General features: G+C 42.6%; 1 protein-coding gene across 1 annotated transcript; it reads left to right on the top strand.

Moving 5' to 3' along the window:
* Nucleotides 1-10,050: 10,050 nt before the first annotated feature.
* On the top strand, nucleotides 10,051-14,217 carry CALM1 (calmodulin 1; the record flags this gene model as incomplete). The annotated part of the gene is made up of 4 exons (XM_081999853.1): nucleotides 10,051-10,120; nucleotides 12,204-12,310; nucleotides 13,825-13,960; nucleotides 14,189-14,217. 4 exons carry the CDS (start codon nucleotides 10,051-10,053, stop codon nucleotides 14,215-14,217), a joined length of 342 nt encoding a protein of 113 aa, XP_081855979.1.
* Between the last annotated feature and the right edge of the window lie 389 nt (nucleotides 14,218-14,606).

Genomic DNA, 14,606 nt, shown 5'->3' with positions numbered 1-14,606 from the left:
CTATGTCATACATATTCTCATATATATATATATTCATTACATTTAGCTGGGACTTTTATTGCAAAATTAATGTCCCAGTTTGCTTCACAGGAATATTCAGATGAAAAGAAATTACTCATGGACAAACAAGAGGTGTAAAAAACAATGCAAACAGCTCATTTATAATTTCCATTATGTAAAAAAGCAATCGCGAGTATCTTTGAAGATTTTTTTTTTCTATGTTAAATAGGACAAACTGAAATGAGAAACAACGGTACCAGAATTGAACAAACTGATTTCCAACCTTTCTTTGTGACTTAAATTCTGCAGTATATTTGTTTACCACTATTTATTATACCATTATAAGATATATATTGGTTCAAAATCTTTAGCTAACAGCAACAGCTGTTCAGCTTTTATCTATTAGTTCTAAGACAGAAATCTGAACCTGTAAATTAAACTATTTTTTGGCCCACTCAGTTTTCAAGTATATTCTTAAGAAACGAAATGCAAACTCAAGCCATTCCTAATACGGTGAATCTGACTAAGAATTGTCTTATTGTTTGTTACATTGTATACTTTAAAATTGTGAGGAATCCATCTACTGAAATTAGAGCCAGAATTTTTCCTATCATTAGAATGACTGTTCCCTACATATCTTTCTCTACAGAATATTTTTAAATGTATTTGTGGTAAAAATAAATTACTTTTCTTTGACAGATGTATTAACTGGAATCATTGGCAGGGAATATAGTTCATATACATGTATCCAACAGTGAAAAAGCATGACCTAGGTATGCTTGACAATGTTATGTAAGAATATGAAATACTTCACAAACACATACATTAATATTCTGTCCTCTTCTGCATTTGATTGCTGAAAAATAGTGGATTTGGCTTTTATCCGTAAAAACACTAACGATAACAAAACATAAACAATAGAAAAATGGAAAGAGTAACTTCTGTTTATATCATGAATCAGTCAATGTTTACCTTCCTATGAAACTGGCAATTACAAAAACAGAAGGAGAATTCTGGTTTCACATACTCCAGTGTTTCTAGAGAACTCTTCATAGGACTATGAAGAAAGGTTGGCTTTTTAAGACTGTGAGAAAAAGTTTTGTTATTTTTTCATTTATTTTACATTTCAAGTGTAAAAAAGCAGGGAAAAGCACTTTGGTTTATAAGAATTAATTTATAATGTTTAATCTGCAAGATGTAGGACTGCATTTATGTATGAGAGCAGGTCTGTAATTCCCATCTGTGCAAGTCTTTTTAAGATAGGATCTTTAAGGTTCCCAACTCAAACTGCCCTAAGTTTAAAACAAAAAACTTTTCAAATTATTTGGCCTCAAGGATGCCAATTTACATAGCTACACAGAAAAGGATTCACTAATTTAATTGCAATGTGTAAATAATTTAGTTCTAACCAACGGCTAAATCAGTTTTATATCACCATCTAAAACTTTACAAGACAACGGACACTCAACATTACATAGCAACTACTACTATTCAATTACATAGATGGCCTTCTAACACTTAATGATCAGTGAAAATCCACAATTGTGTGTGATTTTGATACACACCAGTGGGAATGAAGCAAATATAAAGAAATCATGAGCCTATAAAAGACTGGGGAGTTTTGTTTTTTTCCTCTCTCTCCCAAAAAAGAAACAGTAATCTACAGGAACATACATGTTCCCATTTAAAAGAGCTACCAGATCTGGAAATTTAAATGTTAAGATTAAAGAAATTTTTATTTTTGTATCTTGCATAAATGTGGTCAAATTCAATTCTGTTCTAGCTTTTTATTTCAATGGAGTTCCACCCACTTATTTGCAATCTCAGTGAAGCTCACAGAGTATTTTTATAAGGATACTGGCTTAGATTTTCACAGCTGGCAATGGCATTTAGAAACATTAATTTTGTGAAAAATGGTCTCCCCAAAAATCATTGCTTATATGAACAGAATTTTGTAGAGAGGGTAAAAAACTATTTTCTGATATACCAACAGGATTCCAATTGACTTTAAAAGCAGTACGACAAACTCAAACCCAGTTTGGGTGTCTTACACATATAACGGGCAGTATTATAGCTATGAAAACTAATTATGAATGTGTTCCAGTTGCACAGATGTTGCACACACTTATATACTTGACTTTGGCTTCTCATACTTCTAACATCATATACTGGTTATCTATGCTTATTGCCATAATATCAGCCTCCCAGCTGTGCATTAAATGATACGACAAACTTCTGTCCATCTGTTCTCAAATCCATTCTCCCAGGGTAGATGTCTGTGAAATGTTTTAATTTGTGTTTGGTTTTTTTTTTAACTTCTGTATCTATAATATGGGAAAACAATTGATAGGTGTGAGGCCATGTTCTTCAGTGCTTATGTTAATAAAACCAAGGTTGAAAAGCACACCTTGCATCTAAGTAGTAAGGTTTATTATTTTTCCAAGTTCTTAACAGAATTCCTCCTTACACATTAGGCTGCTCCCAAAGAATGGACATGTTAAGTCTCTGCAGAAACAGAGGCCAACACTGTAACCGTACTTAAGGCAAAATTTAGAAATGCAGTACTAGGTGGAATGGTTGCAAGTCTTTCACTGCAACTAATAAATTTATAAAATAATCTTTTGTTAATATTACAGCTTATACTCAGCGAAAGCATGCTTAGTGATAGAGAGTAAAATAATTTAGAACAGTAAATCTATCCAGTCAGAAATTCATCTTAATAGCTATTGCACAGCCCTCTGTACATAAAAAAAGCTCTGTAGCAATGGGACGGCCAAGTTCTATGGTTTTAGACACAAACACTGAGTAATTCCATGGCCCAGTCCAGCTCCCACTGAGATCCAGGAGGTTTTGAATGAGACTGTAGAAGATCCTGGCAAATCATTTGACATTGTATGTCATTGGAATGACAGGGGCATTTCTTGCCTGCCCACAACTGAATGTAAATTTTAAGAGAACAAAGAATACTGACCAAAACCTAGCTGTACAATTGAGTGAAAGCAAATTTACAAGAAGCAGGCAGATACCAGTTTAGATGAGGTTTTCTTCTACATTAAATAAGCAGCAAAACATTAGTATTCTGTTTTGTTTACATTTATCACTGCCATATGTCAAATTAGGAAAAAAAATTCCCCTTAGTCAGAATGTTATTTTGGAGCATTAGCTGTGAAATATTTTCAAATACAGAATGATGCAATTTAACAGAAACTACTGCAGAACCTAACTGTGGCACCTTAATTGATCATCCTGAAATTTTTCTTAAAGAAAGATAACTATATTCCAAACTACTTTAAAGTAATATACATTTATATTTATTATAAATGAATTATTAGCGTGAACCATCAAGACCTAGCAAAAGTAGACATAAAAAGTTAAAGAAACAGGAATAGAGGCACAGCAATCCTTCTACTCAAAGGTCCTGTTAATCTTTGGCATCATTCATTGAATATGACTGAGTGGCTTTTTACTTCACATTTCCAAGTTCCTTCACGTATGTCCAAACGCTGCAATGCTGACAGTGTGTAAGAGAATCTACGTAAATGTTAATTACTTGTCTCAGTCTCTCCTCAACAGATAAATCTAATCCATTCTCTTTTTAACAAGCGAAGGTTTGGATCAATGGAAGAACATATTACATGCACTTAAACTTAACGTTAAAGAGACTGAAATAAGGCACCCACATTCTAAACCATCACATTTAAATGGTAAGATTATTCTGCTGATAATACCTTCAGCCTTCCATGTTAGAAACATTTCGGCCAAAGACCCTAAGACTGCATTAGCTACCTTTGTGAGATAACTGTATAGATTTTTTAGACCATTATTTATATAGAAGTCAGAGTTTCAATAATGAGATCTTCACCTGTGTAAGACCAGCACAATGAGGTGAAATGATTTGTACATGAACACTGTTCTTCACACATCCCTGTGAGACTCGGGGAGTTCCAAGATTCACTTATCCAAGGAAAAGCTCTTGTAGCCCACATCAATCAAACATTGTGCCATGTTTTCCAGAAAGAAATTAAGCTGGGAAAAGAAAAGCTTAAAACTGTTGGTCTGGTTTGAAAACAAAAGATCAATTTGTGTGTTCTTCCATAGCAAAAAAAGAAAAAAAAAAAAAATTCCAATGTCACTGCTTAGTAGTTTTTAAAAAAAAAGTGTATTAAAAATAGGAGGCTGGGCTTTCTGCATCTAAAATGGAAGCTGTCTATAAGCCTATCATTTGCAGACTGGCCAGCTGCAAATCATTTTTCTGACACCATTTCATATACCCGTTCATACACAAATGTTAGGATGGTTTAGGGACCAAACCATAATACATAAAATATGCTGTTTTGTTTGCTATGAGAAAGTCTTCTAGACTGTAAACAGGTAACTGTTGTGTTTGCCAACCTATCACTGTGTTCCAGAAAGGCAAGCAAATAAATTCTAACTTCAGTGGTAGAGCTATTGAAATTGTTAAACAAAACAGAACCAACTGATTTTGTCTATTTAAAATGCTGGAATTATGCACGATTTTCCAAAAACCGAAAAACAGAAAAACATATTTTAACAGATTGAGTGCTATACTGCAAGTAGATCATCAGAATTATGAACACACTGGAAATACTGCTAGCCTCCCAATCCAGAGAGAGGCCCAAACTAAAACCTTAATTAAAAAGATCTTGAACTACAAGGAAACTCAAAATCTAAGGGTACCTGTCATGAATGGAACCAGAATCATTGATTCCAATGTGGGTCCGTGTTTGTGCTTCCATACCTATTAAAGGAGGTACAATGTGAATGCTACAATATTTACCTGGGTTATTACCAGTTGGTGGACAAAATCCTCAAACCCAGAGCAGGCAGAGGAGAAGCAAAGAAAACATTTGACATCAGGACATGCTTTTGCTGCCTCACTTGTAGGCTACAGCCGTTCTGCTGAGAACGGGCTGAAGTGACACGTCAGTTGTAGACCATCTGATTCTGGGTTTAATTTTACCATCATCTAGATTTTGGTGCTTGACAAAAGCTCTAGAATTAAAAAAAAAAAAGGCAGCTGTGCTCCCTTCAACAGACCAGCTTTACAGTCTCTGTCGTACCGCTCGTGTCGTTCAGGTTTCCCCGAAGAATGTGCTTTATTAACGCAACACCCCCCGCCTGGTGCCATCAAGCTCTCCCAGGTGCCGCGCCCCGGGGCAGCGCACCCCGCACCGCCGGCGGGCATGCTGTCTAGAGCAACAACAACAACGACAAGCACCAAGGCGGCCCAGATTCCCCTCGCTCCGGGGGTCCCAGCCTGGAGAGCCACGGGGAGACGGGGAGAGGCCTCGACGACGGACCCCGGCGGGTCCCCGCCGTGACGCGGCCCCGCGGCAGGCAGCTCTCTCCCCGCCGGCCCGGCCGCCCCGCGCGGCCTCCGCCGGCACCAGCGCTCGGCGGAAAAAGGCCACTGCCGGGGCCAGGCTGCCCTCGCCGCTCACCGCCCGGCTTGGGGCGGGAGGAGCAGCCGGCGGCGGGCTGCAGCCGCGTCACCCAAGGAGGGAGGCCTCTCCCTCGGGCGGGGGGCTGCTCACTCGCCTGCCCCTGCGTGGCTCTTACCTCAGGGGGCGAGGAGACAGGGGAAGGGGAGAGGAGCCCGGCGGGGGCCGCCGCTGGGCTGCCTCCCGCCGCGAGCAGACAGCCGCCAGCCGCGCCTCTGGGGGCGAGCGGCCGTGGGGCGGCGGAGACCAAACCCGCCGGGGGAGGGGCCGGCCGCGGAGGGGGCAGGGCTGCTCGCCGCAGTCACCCTCACACATACCGCGCCGGGGAGGAGAGAAAAAGGCCCCACTCCGGCGGAGGGATACAGCCCTACATATATAGCGGAGCGGCGCAGGCTCACAGCCCTAGCACTTCTCCGAGCCGCGCTGGGGTGGAGGCAGCAGCCGACGCCGCTCGTGGTCGCGCAGTTCCTGCAGCCGCCGCCGCCTCGCCATGGTAGGTAGCTCGGACGGCCGCGGCTCGGGGTGACCGGGCTGCCGCGGGGAGCTGGCGCGCGGGGGCTCGTTGCCAGGCCGGGGACGGTCACGGTCGAGTCAGCGGAGCCGGGCTTTCCCCAGGGGGTAATAAGGTGTGGGGGTGAGCCCGGCGGGGAGGGGGCGGCGGCAGGCCGCAGGCCTTTCCCGCCTGGATCCCTGCCGGGTTGAGCGGGCTGGTGGCTGCGGACGCCCCCCCCCCCGCCGCGCTGCGCGGGATCGCCGCTGAGCTGCGGCCCTTCCTCTTCCGCTGCTTCCTTCCCCTTTCCTCGGGGCCTGCCGTGTGGGCGCCCCGGCCCCGCGCCCTCCCGCCGCGGCCCCGCCTCGCTTTTCCCCGCATGCGGCGCTCGCTCCCCTCCGGAAAGGGCCGGGCGCGTCTCCCTGGGGCCGCGGCCCCTCCGCCGGGCAGGGCGCGCTGCGGGGCGGGGGCCGTGCCGGGCGGGGCGCGGGGCTGCGGACGAGGATCCCGCTCGGCTCCGGCACCAGCTGCACTGCGCAGGGAGCGGGAGGGGCGGCCCGGGGGAGGGCACCGCGCTGCAGCTACTGCGCCCTCGCCCCCCCGCCCCCCCCCCCGCCTTCATCCCCCGAAAAACGCAGCAGCCGCGGCGAAGCCCATCGCTGTCTGCATTACATCATGTCTCCTCCTCTTCCTCCCCGGCCCCCGCGCACCCCCCGGCTGGGGGGGACCGGGGCGCAGTGCTCGTTGCTCGGTTGGAAACAGCCCAACGCCCGCATGGGGGGCTAGCGGGGGGTGGGGGCAGCACAGCCTTCCCTCTCCCTCAGGGGCTGCGGGGGAAGAGCCGCCCGGGGAAGGGAAGGAGACCGGGAAGGCTGGCTGCGGTGACGAGGCGCCCTCCCGGCTGAAGGATGAGGACGTGGTGCGGCCGGGGAGGCACCGCCGCGGCGGGTGACTGCCGGCCGGGCTGCGACCCTGCCCCGGGAGGGTTGCGAGCCTCCGCCTTGCCCTCCCAAATCCACCGCGGGTGGGCTCCGGGAGCAGCCACGTCGTCCCCCGGGCGCTGCGGCGCCAGCCCGGGCTCCTCGCAAAAGAGGGCAAGAGGAAGGGCTGTGATTTTCCCGGTGGTTTTTGGCTTCCTACGAGAGCGGCGAAACAGTTGCAGGCTGACCTCTAACCAGGCATTTTGGCAATCTGGGTGTTCCTCGGCTCTGCCTCTCCATCTCCCCTTCCCGTCGGGGAAGGCTGACATCACCGGGACAGGATTTGATGACATGGCTGGGTGGGGTGATGGCTCCAGCCCTGGGTACCTTTGTCCCGCAGCCAGGGCAAGCGGGCAGTGCTTGTGCCTGTTGCTCGGGAAGGTGAACCCCATGGCGGTTTAGGGCTGCGTTGCGCGCTTCTGGTATCGCGGTGTGTGCGAAGTTGTTGGGTTTGTTTGCTGCTTTTTTTTAAATTCGAAATCCGATTTTTACAAACATCCGGTCAGCCCCAACTAATGGGGCAGCGAGCCGGTGCTGTGGGCTGAAGGATTTTGCCGAGGTGTGGCTCTGTTTCCTGTTCTGCAGGGCATTGAGTCTGTTATGTAAATTCCTTAGATAATCTTTAAGTAAAACCTCGCATTTTCTGGAAAAGCACAAAAGACAGTGTGGGAAGTTGAACTGGATTTTGAACGCAAGTTTTCTGCTATTAAAAAAACTTTATTAAATTTGAACTCTGTCTTTAGCCGTTAGCACTTCTACCCTTTTCACCCCCTCCTACCCACTGTGCATATGGGGAATTGTTTAATCATTACACACAGACATTAAAACATTAAAAAAAGTGCCCAACACCTACTTACAGGTGAAATCTCTTTATGTCACTTAATATATACAGCAGGCTTTCAACCCTACCCTATTCCCCTGTGCAAGAGCTAACAGATTGTATAGCCTGTAATTCTCCATTGTATTTGTTGCTTTTTACTGCAGTTAAGTGGTTTTTATGCTTGAATAATGGTATTTTAGGACAAAAGGGTTACAAGATGCCTGCTTTCTCTGACCTACAAAAATTCTCTCTTGTACTAGTAAAAGCTGTCCAATAAAATGAGATTAAAAGGCACTAGTACCTTGTATTCTCCAGTATCTGTGACTAGGTGTGTAAAATCCAGGTGGCTTTATTTTTTTAATAGCTAGGAAAATGTGTATTTTTCCACAAAGAACTGGTTAGCTCCTTTGAGTCTAAACAGCGGAGCTCTTTGGGATGCTCTATCCATACAGATGGGAGAGGCTTCTGGAAGGATGTGGCTAGCACAGTTAAAGCTCTGGGAAAGCCCATTTAATTGTCAGCTGAGCTGTATACTTTTGGATGCAGCATTGGCCTCTTGATGTACAGAACGTCATAAGCAGGCATTTTAAATCTTGACACTTAAAAGGATGCGTAAAAGAGTCCACATAAGTGTGAGGCACCTTAAACTGCTTGGACGAATGCAAAAATAACATGATGCTTGAAAACTGGCATTTTCTTTGTCAGAGATGGCAAAAATTCTCCATAATACTGAGTAGGAATGCCCCTTAATATCACAGCACAGTCCTTTCTGTTAAGCTTACAGTAGGCTAATACTTGATGCAGTGTGGTGGGGGAGGGCAGGCTTCAGTAGTGTTAGATCACTAGGTGGCACGCTTGTCGTTAGCCCACTAATATGCAAGTACCCCCACGCAGTATTAGGGTCACTATACTGCTGGAAATTACATCTGATGTGATGTGAAACTCCAAACATATGTCATTAAGGATTTCATGCCTCCCTGACCAATTGCAAGGAGCCTGCCCAGTGTCCTTCACTTGACCAGATTGGATTCTCCAAGTCGAAGGATGGCATGCCTGGTTCTTCATGCACAGTTTCAAAACAAGTTAGCTTATCTGCTTTTGGAAACGGCTGCATGGTGTAGGTGAGTGGAATCTCCTTGCAGAGGCAGAATTCCAAGGGGTTGAAAGTGGCTTTGTAGAAGTAATGATAAATCACTACCGACATCTAAAGGAAGTGTCTTGTGGCTTGACATAGCTAGAGGTAAACAATATTCTAAAATGTTCTATTCTTCATGTAGGCTGATCAGCTGACTGAAGAACAGATTGCTGGTAAGTGTCTTGAGAAATGATTACTTTTTTCCTAACTCCTTGTGACTAAAAGAAAATGTATTATCTCAAACATAATGGAAAAAAACTTTATGACCATTTGAAATCTGTACTAATGCTTTTTTAAAAAACACTCACTTAAAAAATAATTCTGGAAGATTACTGGTTCATTGCCTCAATTCAGACCGCTTGTTCCTTGGACTACAGATAATGATTCTTTTTAGACTTTCAGACTTGAGCCAAGTCCTTCTAGATTTCTTGCAAACAGAAATAATTGCTAGACTCAAGCGAACTTCTTGAAGTCAAAGCAGACCTAGGTACTCTTTGCTTTTTCATAAAGTGAAGATAAACTTGAAATGGCAACACATAAACCTAAAATGGATTTATTACAAATTAATATAAGCCAATGTCTTTTAAATAACTTTTAACAGACTGTCTGTAATTCAGACTAGTTAGGAGAGAGAGTATTATTTGGCCTTCTGGAGACCAGTCACCCACTTGTGGCTGACGTCAATTCTTATTGTCTGCTGCCTTAAAAATGAGTTGTAAATGACAACACTTATTGTTCCTCTAAATCTGTTAATGGTGAAGGGAACTGAGTGGGTCCCTGCATTTATCCCAAGCAGCTGTTGTTTATGGTGCAACTGTGCCTCAAGCAAGATGATGTTGAAATGCATTATACAGTGGTAATGCAGATAAATAGCCACATGAAATAAATTTGAATATGCTATGCAAATTTTGTATTGGTACTGCAAGTATTTTTTAATTAATATTTGAGTGTTAATTCTCTTAATATGTGGCTAGTTGGATAAAATGTTTCTTAAAACTGTACCAGGCATTGCCAGTGGAGTACATTTTTAGTATGCAGTTTTATCATGCTAGTGATGTTACTAAACACTGGGACTGTTTCTGCCTCTAGAATTCAAGGAAGCCTTTTCCCTGTTTGACAAAGATGGTGATGGTACTATCACAACAAAAGAACTGGGAACTGTCATGAGGTCATTGGGTCAAAATCCAACAGAAGCAGAATTGCAGGATATGATCAACGAGGTAGATGCTGATGGTAAGTGTTGGAAAGGTAGTTACTAGTGCTGTGATCATATGTATGATCTCCACATCTGGGCTTGGACTGCATAGGGAAGATGGTCACATTGATCTCTTGAAGCAGTTTCAAAATACTCGATAGAATCTAAACTCAGAGGGGTGTCAATTTTTTGATTGCTCTCTGCACAGCAGTCAAAGATGCTAGCAGTATTAGTGAGAATCTAAAGGGGATGGGCTGAAACAAAGATACACTGTTTGTCTTTAATAATTTATGGGTCACAGGCTTCCTATTGCTATCTGACTTGCCCTGACTGGCTGTTAACCTGTGTTTCCACCCAGCTTTTCTATACATGTTTCATCAGCCCATGTTGGTCTTAATAGTTGTACTAATGTCTGTGGTTTTGTCTAAGGCCAAAAATGTGGTAGGAGTGGAACAGTGCTGAACTTCCAAGAATTGAAAATGCAACAGGGAGAGACTGTATAGTCTAATGTAATGTATTAGATCACTAATAGATAGAGGGGAGGGATTGGAGGCAAGAGCAGGTAAACCTTCCTGTATCAAATCTATCGGAATTGTTTTAAATAGATTCCAGAAAGGATAACTGCACATTTTGTTTCTGAGACTCCAGACAGGCTAGCAGTTATAAAAAGGAAGAATGCTTTCCCCTGCTCAGTGCTGCCAAGGCTTTGTATGTTGGTTGTTGTAGTGATTTTTCTCTAATACCTCTGTAAAAGGAGAGTGAAAGTATACTGGCAAGAGTATAGATTATCTGATTATCAGACTACATTAATTACAACTTCTTTCCTAAAAGTGTAAGTTGACCTTAATTGTTAACTCTTGGATGCAGATACTTTGCATCTTTATGGTGAAAAATTTCAGGGTTTGCAGTGCTACATCAAGTTTGTGTATAGTGGCTTCTCTAGGCAGCAGTCCACAATGCTGCACTGGTAGATGAAAATGAAACTGAGGACTTCAATCTGAAGACTTCAGTATGCCTGCCCATCTATTTAAACTTGTTGTATGGCAGAATGTTTTGCTATTATTCTGCATGTTCATTGAGGATTTTTTCAAAGCTGAGTACAAGACCTGTGTTTGCATTTAGCTGGTAGATAAAGCTGTCTGTGATGATAAATAGCTGTGTATGTCTGTCTGGAATCCCTAAGATGCAAAGGCTTTCTTAAACTGCATTTATTTAGCTGCTTTGCAGTATTTACCCAATGAATTTGTATGTTTCCCTCAAGCAATGGGTAGATCTTAGTTGCGCAGTGAACTACTTAATGTGGTTTTTGGCACGTAGGGCTGAATCCTGACTGTACAAATCTAGTTTCTGCTTTTTTAAAGAACTTGTTTTTTCACCGTACCATTTTTCTCATAGTTTTGAGCAGCCTGAAGTTTGAATCCTTACTTTGAATGAAGAACTCAAAAATCTTAGGAATGAGGCCTGAATGTTACCAGGGATCTTAAGTTTAGCAGTATGTGTTCTTACAGGTATTTCATGGCAAAACTGATCAGAAATACCAAATAATGGTAGCTTTTCTCACATTACTGGAATTTGCAGATCCTTGTTGCCCCTTAAAATGGTGCATTACATTTGTGGTGTATAGTATATGTTGATAAGGAAGTTGATTTTTAACAAGGAACAAGTATTTATGAGTAGCTTAAGGAAATAAAAGTTTCTCAAACTTTAGATATCTTGGATTTGTATTGCCAGCTTTATAATACATTCACTTCTGGAATTTCCCACAGCAATTGGGAGATTCTAAAGAAACTAAACAATTAATTTTGTGGGAGTGATTTGAAGTAGTATTGGTTAACCTTGGAGCATCAGACCAACATTCTGCTTGCCACTTGTGTGGCAAATGGTATGGCTTGACCTGGAGAGAAGGCAACAGTTGAGTTCATTGTGCTGAAACACTGTGGTGACAGTGGCTACTGCAGACTGTAATACCAAAAAGGCAGTGGTAGCAAAGAGGGAGAAGTTCTGGTTCTATAAGAATGGCTTACAGAGGATCTGTCAATCTTATCCCTGGCAAAATTAAATGCTTTTTTTGTGTAAAGAAAAGCATGGAAGTTTAATTTTTGGAAGTTTCTTTTCATTAAGGCAATGGCACTATTGACTTCCCTGAATTTTTAACCATGATGGCCAGAAAAATGAAGGACACAGACAGCGAGGAAGAAATCCGTGAGGCATTCCGGGTCTTTGACAAGGTATTATTAAAAGTACAAATATTCTTTAGGAGCAGTAATGATGTCCATTTTTTTCTCAGTGTTTTCTCTCTTCTTGTCTAGAAGGAAAAAACTTCTTTAATAGATGCAGAGGGATTTGAAACAGAGCAGGGACTGTTCTGGAAACAGAACTAGGACTTTTGTAGGCTGGTTCTACCTGATTTACACAGTAGGTCTAAGCTTTGGGCTTATTCATGAGGAAAACTTTCTGGCCTTTCCTTAGGAGCAGAGATGAGCAGAACTCAATGTTTGTGGGGTGGGTTTTTTTGGGGGGGGAGGGGTGGTTGGTGGAGGGGTGGAGGCTTTTCTGTATCTTCTGACTTTGGGGGAATGGGGAAGCGTGTACATATGCACAAGTTTTATACTTTATGGAAGCTTTTGAAACCAACATGATGTCATCAGTATTTAGAGGGACATGAAGTATTGCATGTTCTGTTTTCAAAATGTGGACTTTGAGGTTGCTTTGAGGAAAACTTAAGAGCTCAACCCCTCTCTTCTCTGAGGGTGCCTGGGCATATATGACAAAGGTCAATTATTTCTAGAACAGGGGTTCCCCTCTTTGGATTGCTTGGTTATGAGAGATGTTATGCAAATTGTGCTGAGCAATGACTGGTGTAGCTGCAAAGCTGATGCACACGCATGTGTGGAAGAAGGACTTGCTACTTCTTTTTACAGAAAAAAGTGGCAGTCTCTAGTATTTAGCTGGAAGAGGTGCTAGAGGAAATGTTTGATTCTTTGGTTAGTACATCATCTATCCTATGGCATTATTTCTGCAGACTAGACTTGTGTTTAAAGCCACTGAGGTAGCTTACCTACTGGTGATGGCCATATGAACTCCTGATATAAGCTAGTATATTCTTCTGTAGATGGAAGGGGACAGACTTCTGAAATGGCTAGGGATGAGCTCTAGGTTTGGATATTACGTGTGGGAACACTGACTTAGAAGTGTTATTCTCTGTTTTGTTTTGCTACAAAGCTTTTCACAATGCCTTCGGAGTAGAATTTAAATGCTTTCTTTGAAGATTTGTTCTGTATCATCTTAGCCAAAAAGCCTAACCTAGCCACCTGCAGTCTGGTTATAGAGGTAGTATTACACAGAAGAGAAAGCTGACTTTACCCTTGCTGGTGGGGAAATGGTTTTGCCTCTTTTTTGGCCTTGCTTAGGCAGCAGAGACTAAACAAAAAACATTTTGTTTCTGGGTTTGTTTTTGAAAGCTGCTCGTCAAGAGCATTAAAAATACTTTATTGCAACTACAAATCAGGCATGTAGTTATTATTACAGTACAGGAATTGTATAGAAGGATATGGTGGCATGCATGCTTCATAAGGCAATGAGAGTAGTACATACTGTAGGGTTATAAGTGTACCAGGCCTGTATACCTGTCCCCAAAGTACTGTAAGGCTAGTTCAGAAGCAGTTACTGGGAAAACTAGATGTAGTTTCAGAGTTAATGTCAGGATTGTTGATCATGACCTTGTGCAACTCTTTCCTCACAGGATGGCAATGGCTATATCAGTGCAGCAGAACTACGTCACGTTATGACAAACTTAGGAGAAAAGCTAACAGATGAAGAAGTAGATGAAATGATCAGAGAAGCAGACATTGACGGGGATGGGCAAGTCAACTATGAAGGTAAAAAGATGGTTGTCTTGACTCAAAACCGTTACTCAGATTGAGTGAAAGCCTGTTGCATAGGGCATTAATTTCTAGTACTTGAGACACCAGTTTATTTGGTTGTCTACTTTTGTGGACAATAGCTTAGATGCAGCGAGAAGGGCTTTTTTATGCCAGGTGCGTTTAAGACTTATCAGTTGAAGTACTCTGGAGACAATAAATCACAGTGACTTTTTATCTTTTCAGAATTCGTACAGATGATGACTGCAAAGTGAAGAGACCTCCTTTACACCTTTTTTCCTCTAGAAGAATCAAATTGAATCTTTTACTTACCTCTTGCAAAAAAAAATGTTCATTTATTCATTCTGTTTCTGTATAGCAAAACTGAATGTCAAAATACCTTCTGTCCACAAACTGCATGTAATGGTTGGTGGTCCTGTCCCCAAAAGATAAACTTCAGTTTTACAATATAAATAATTGTACTACCTTGAAAATAAAAAAGGAAGCACTTAGTGAACTCAAAAGTTCCATTTGCTAATGACTATTACACTGTTTGGGCTGGCCAGTTTTTCATGCATGCAGCTTGACAATTGAGCACAGTCAGACATTTGTATTAAAAGAAAAAAAACAACCTAAAGGATCCACTCTTTTGTTCAACAGTGGA

This window comes from Phaethon aethereus, assembly GCF_964289735.1.
Source record: "Phaethon aethereus genome assembly, chromosome: 5".
NCBI classification, from domain to species: domain Eukaryota; kingdom Metazoa; phylum Chordata; class Aves; order Phaethontiformes; family Phaethontidae; genus Phaethon; species Phaethon aethereus.
Note: the sequence above shows the minus strand (reverse complement) of the source record. Positions and strands in the feature narration are given on the sequence as shown.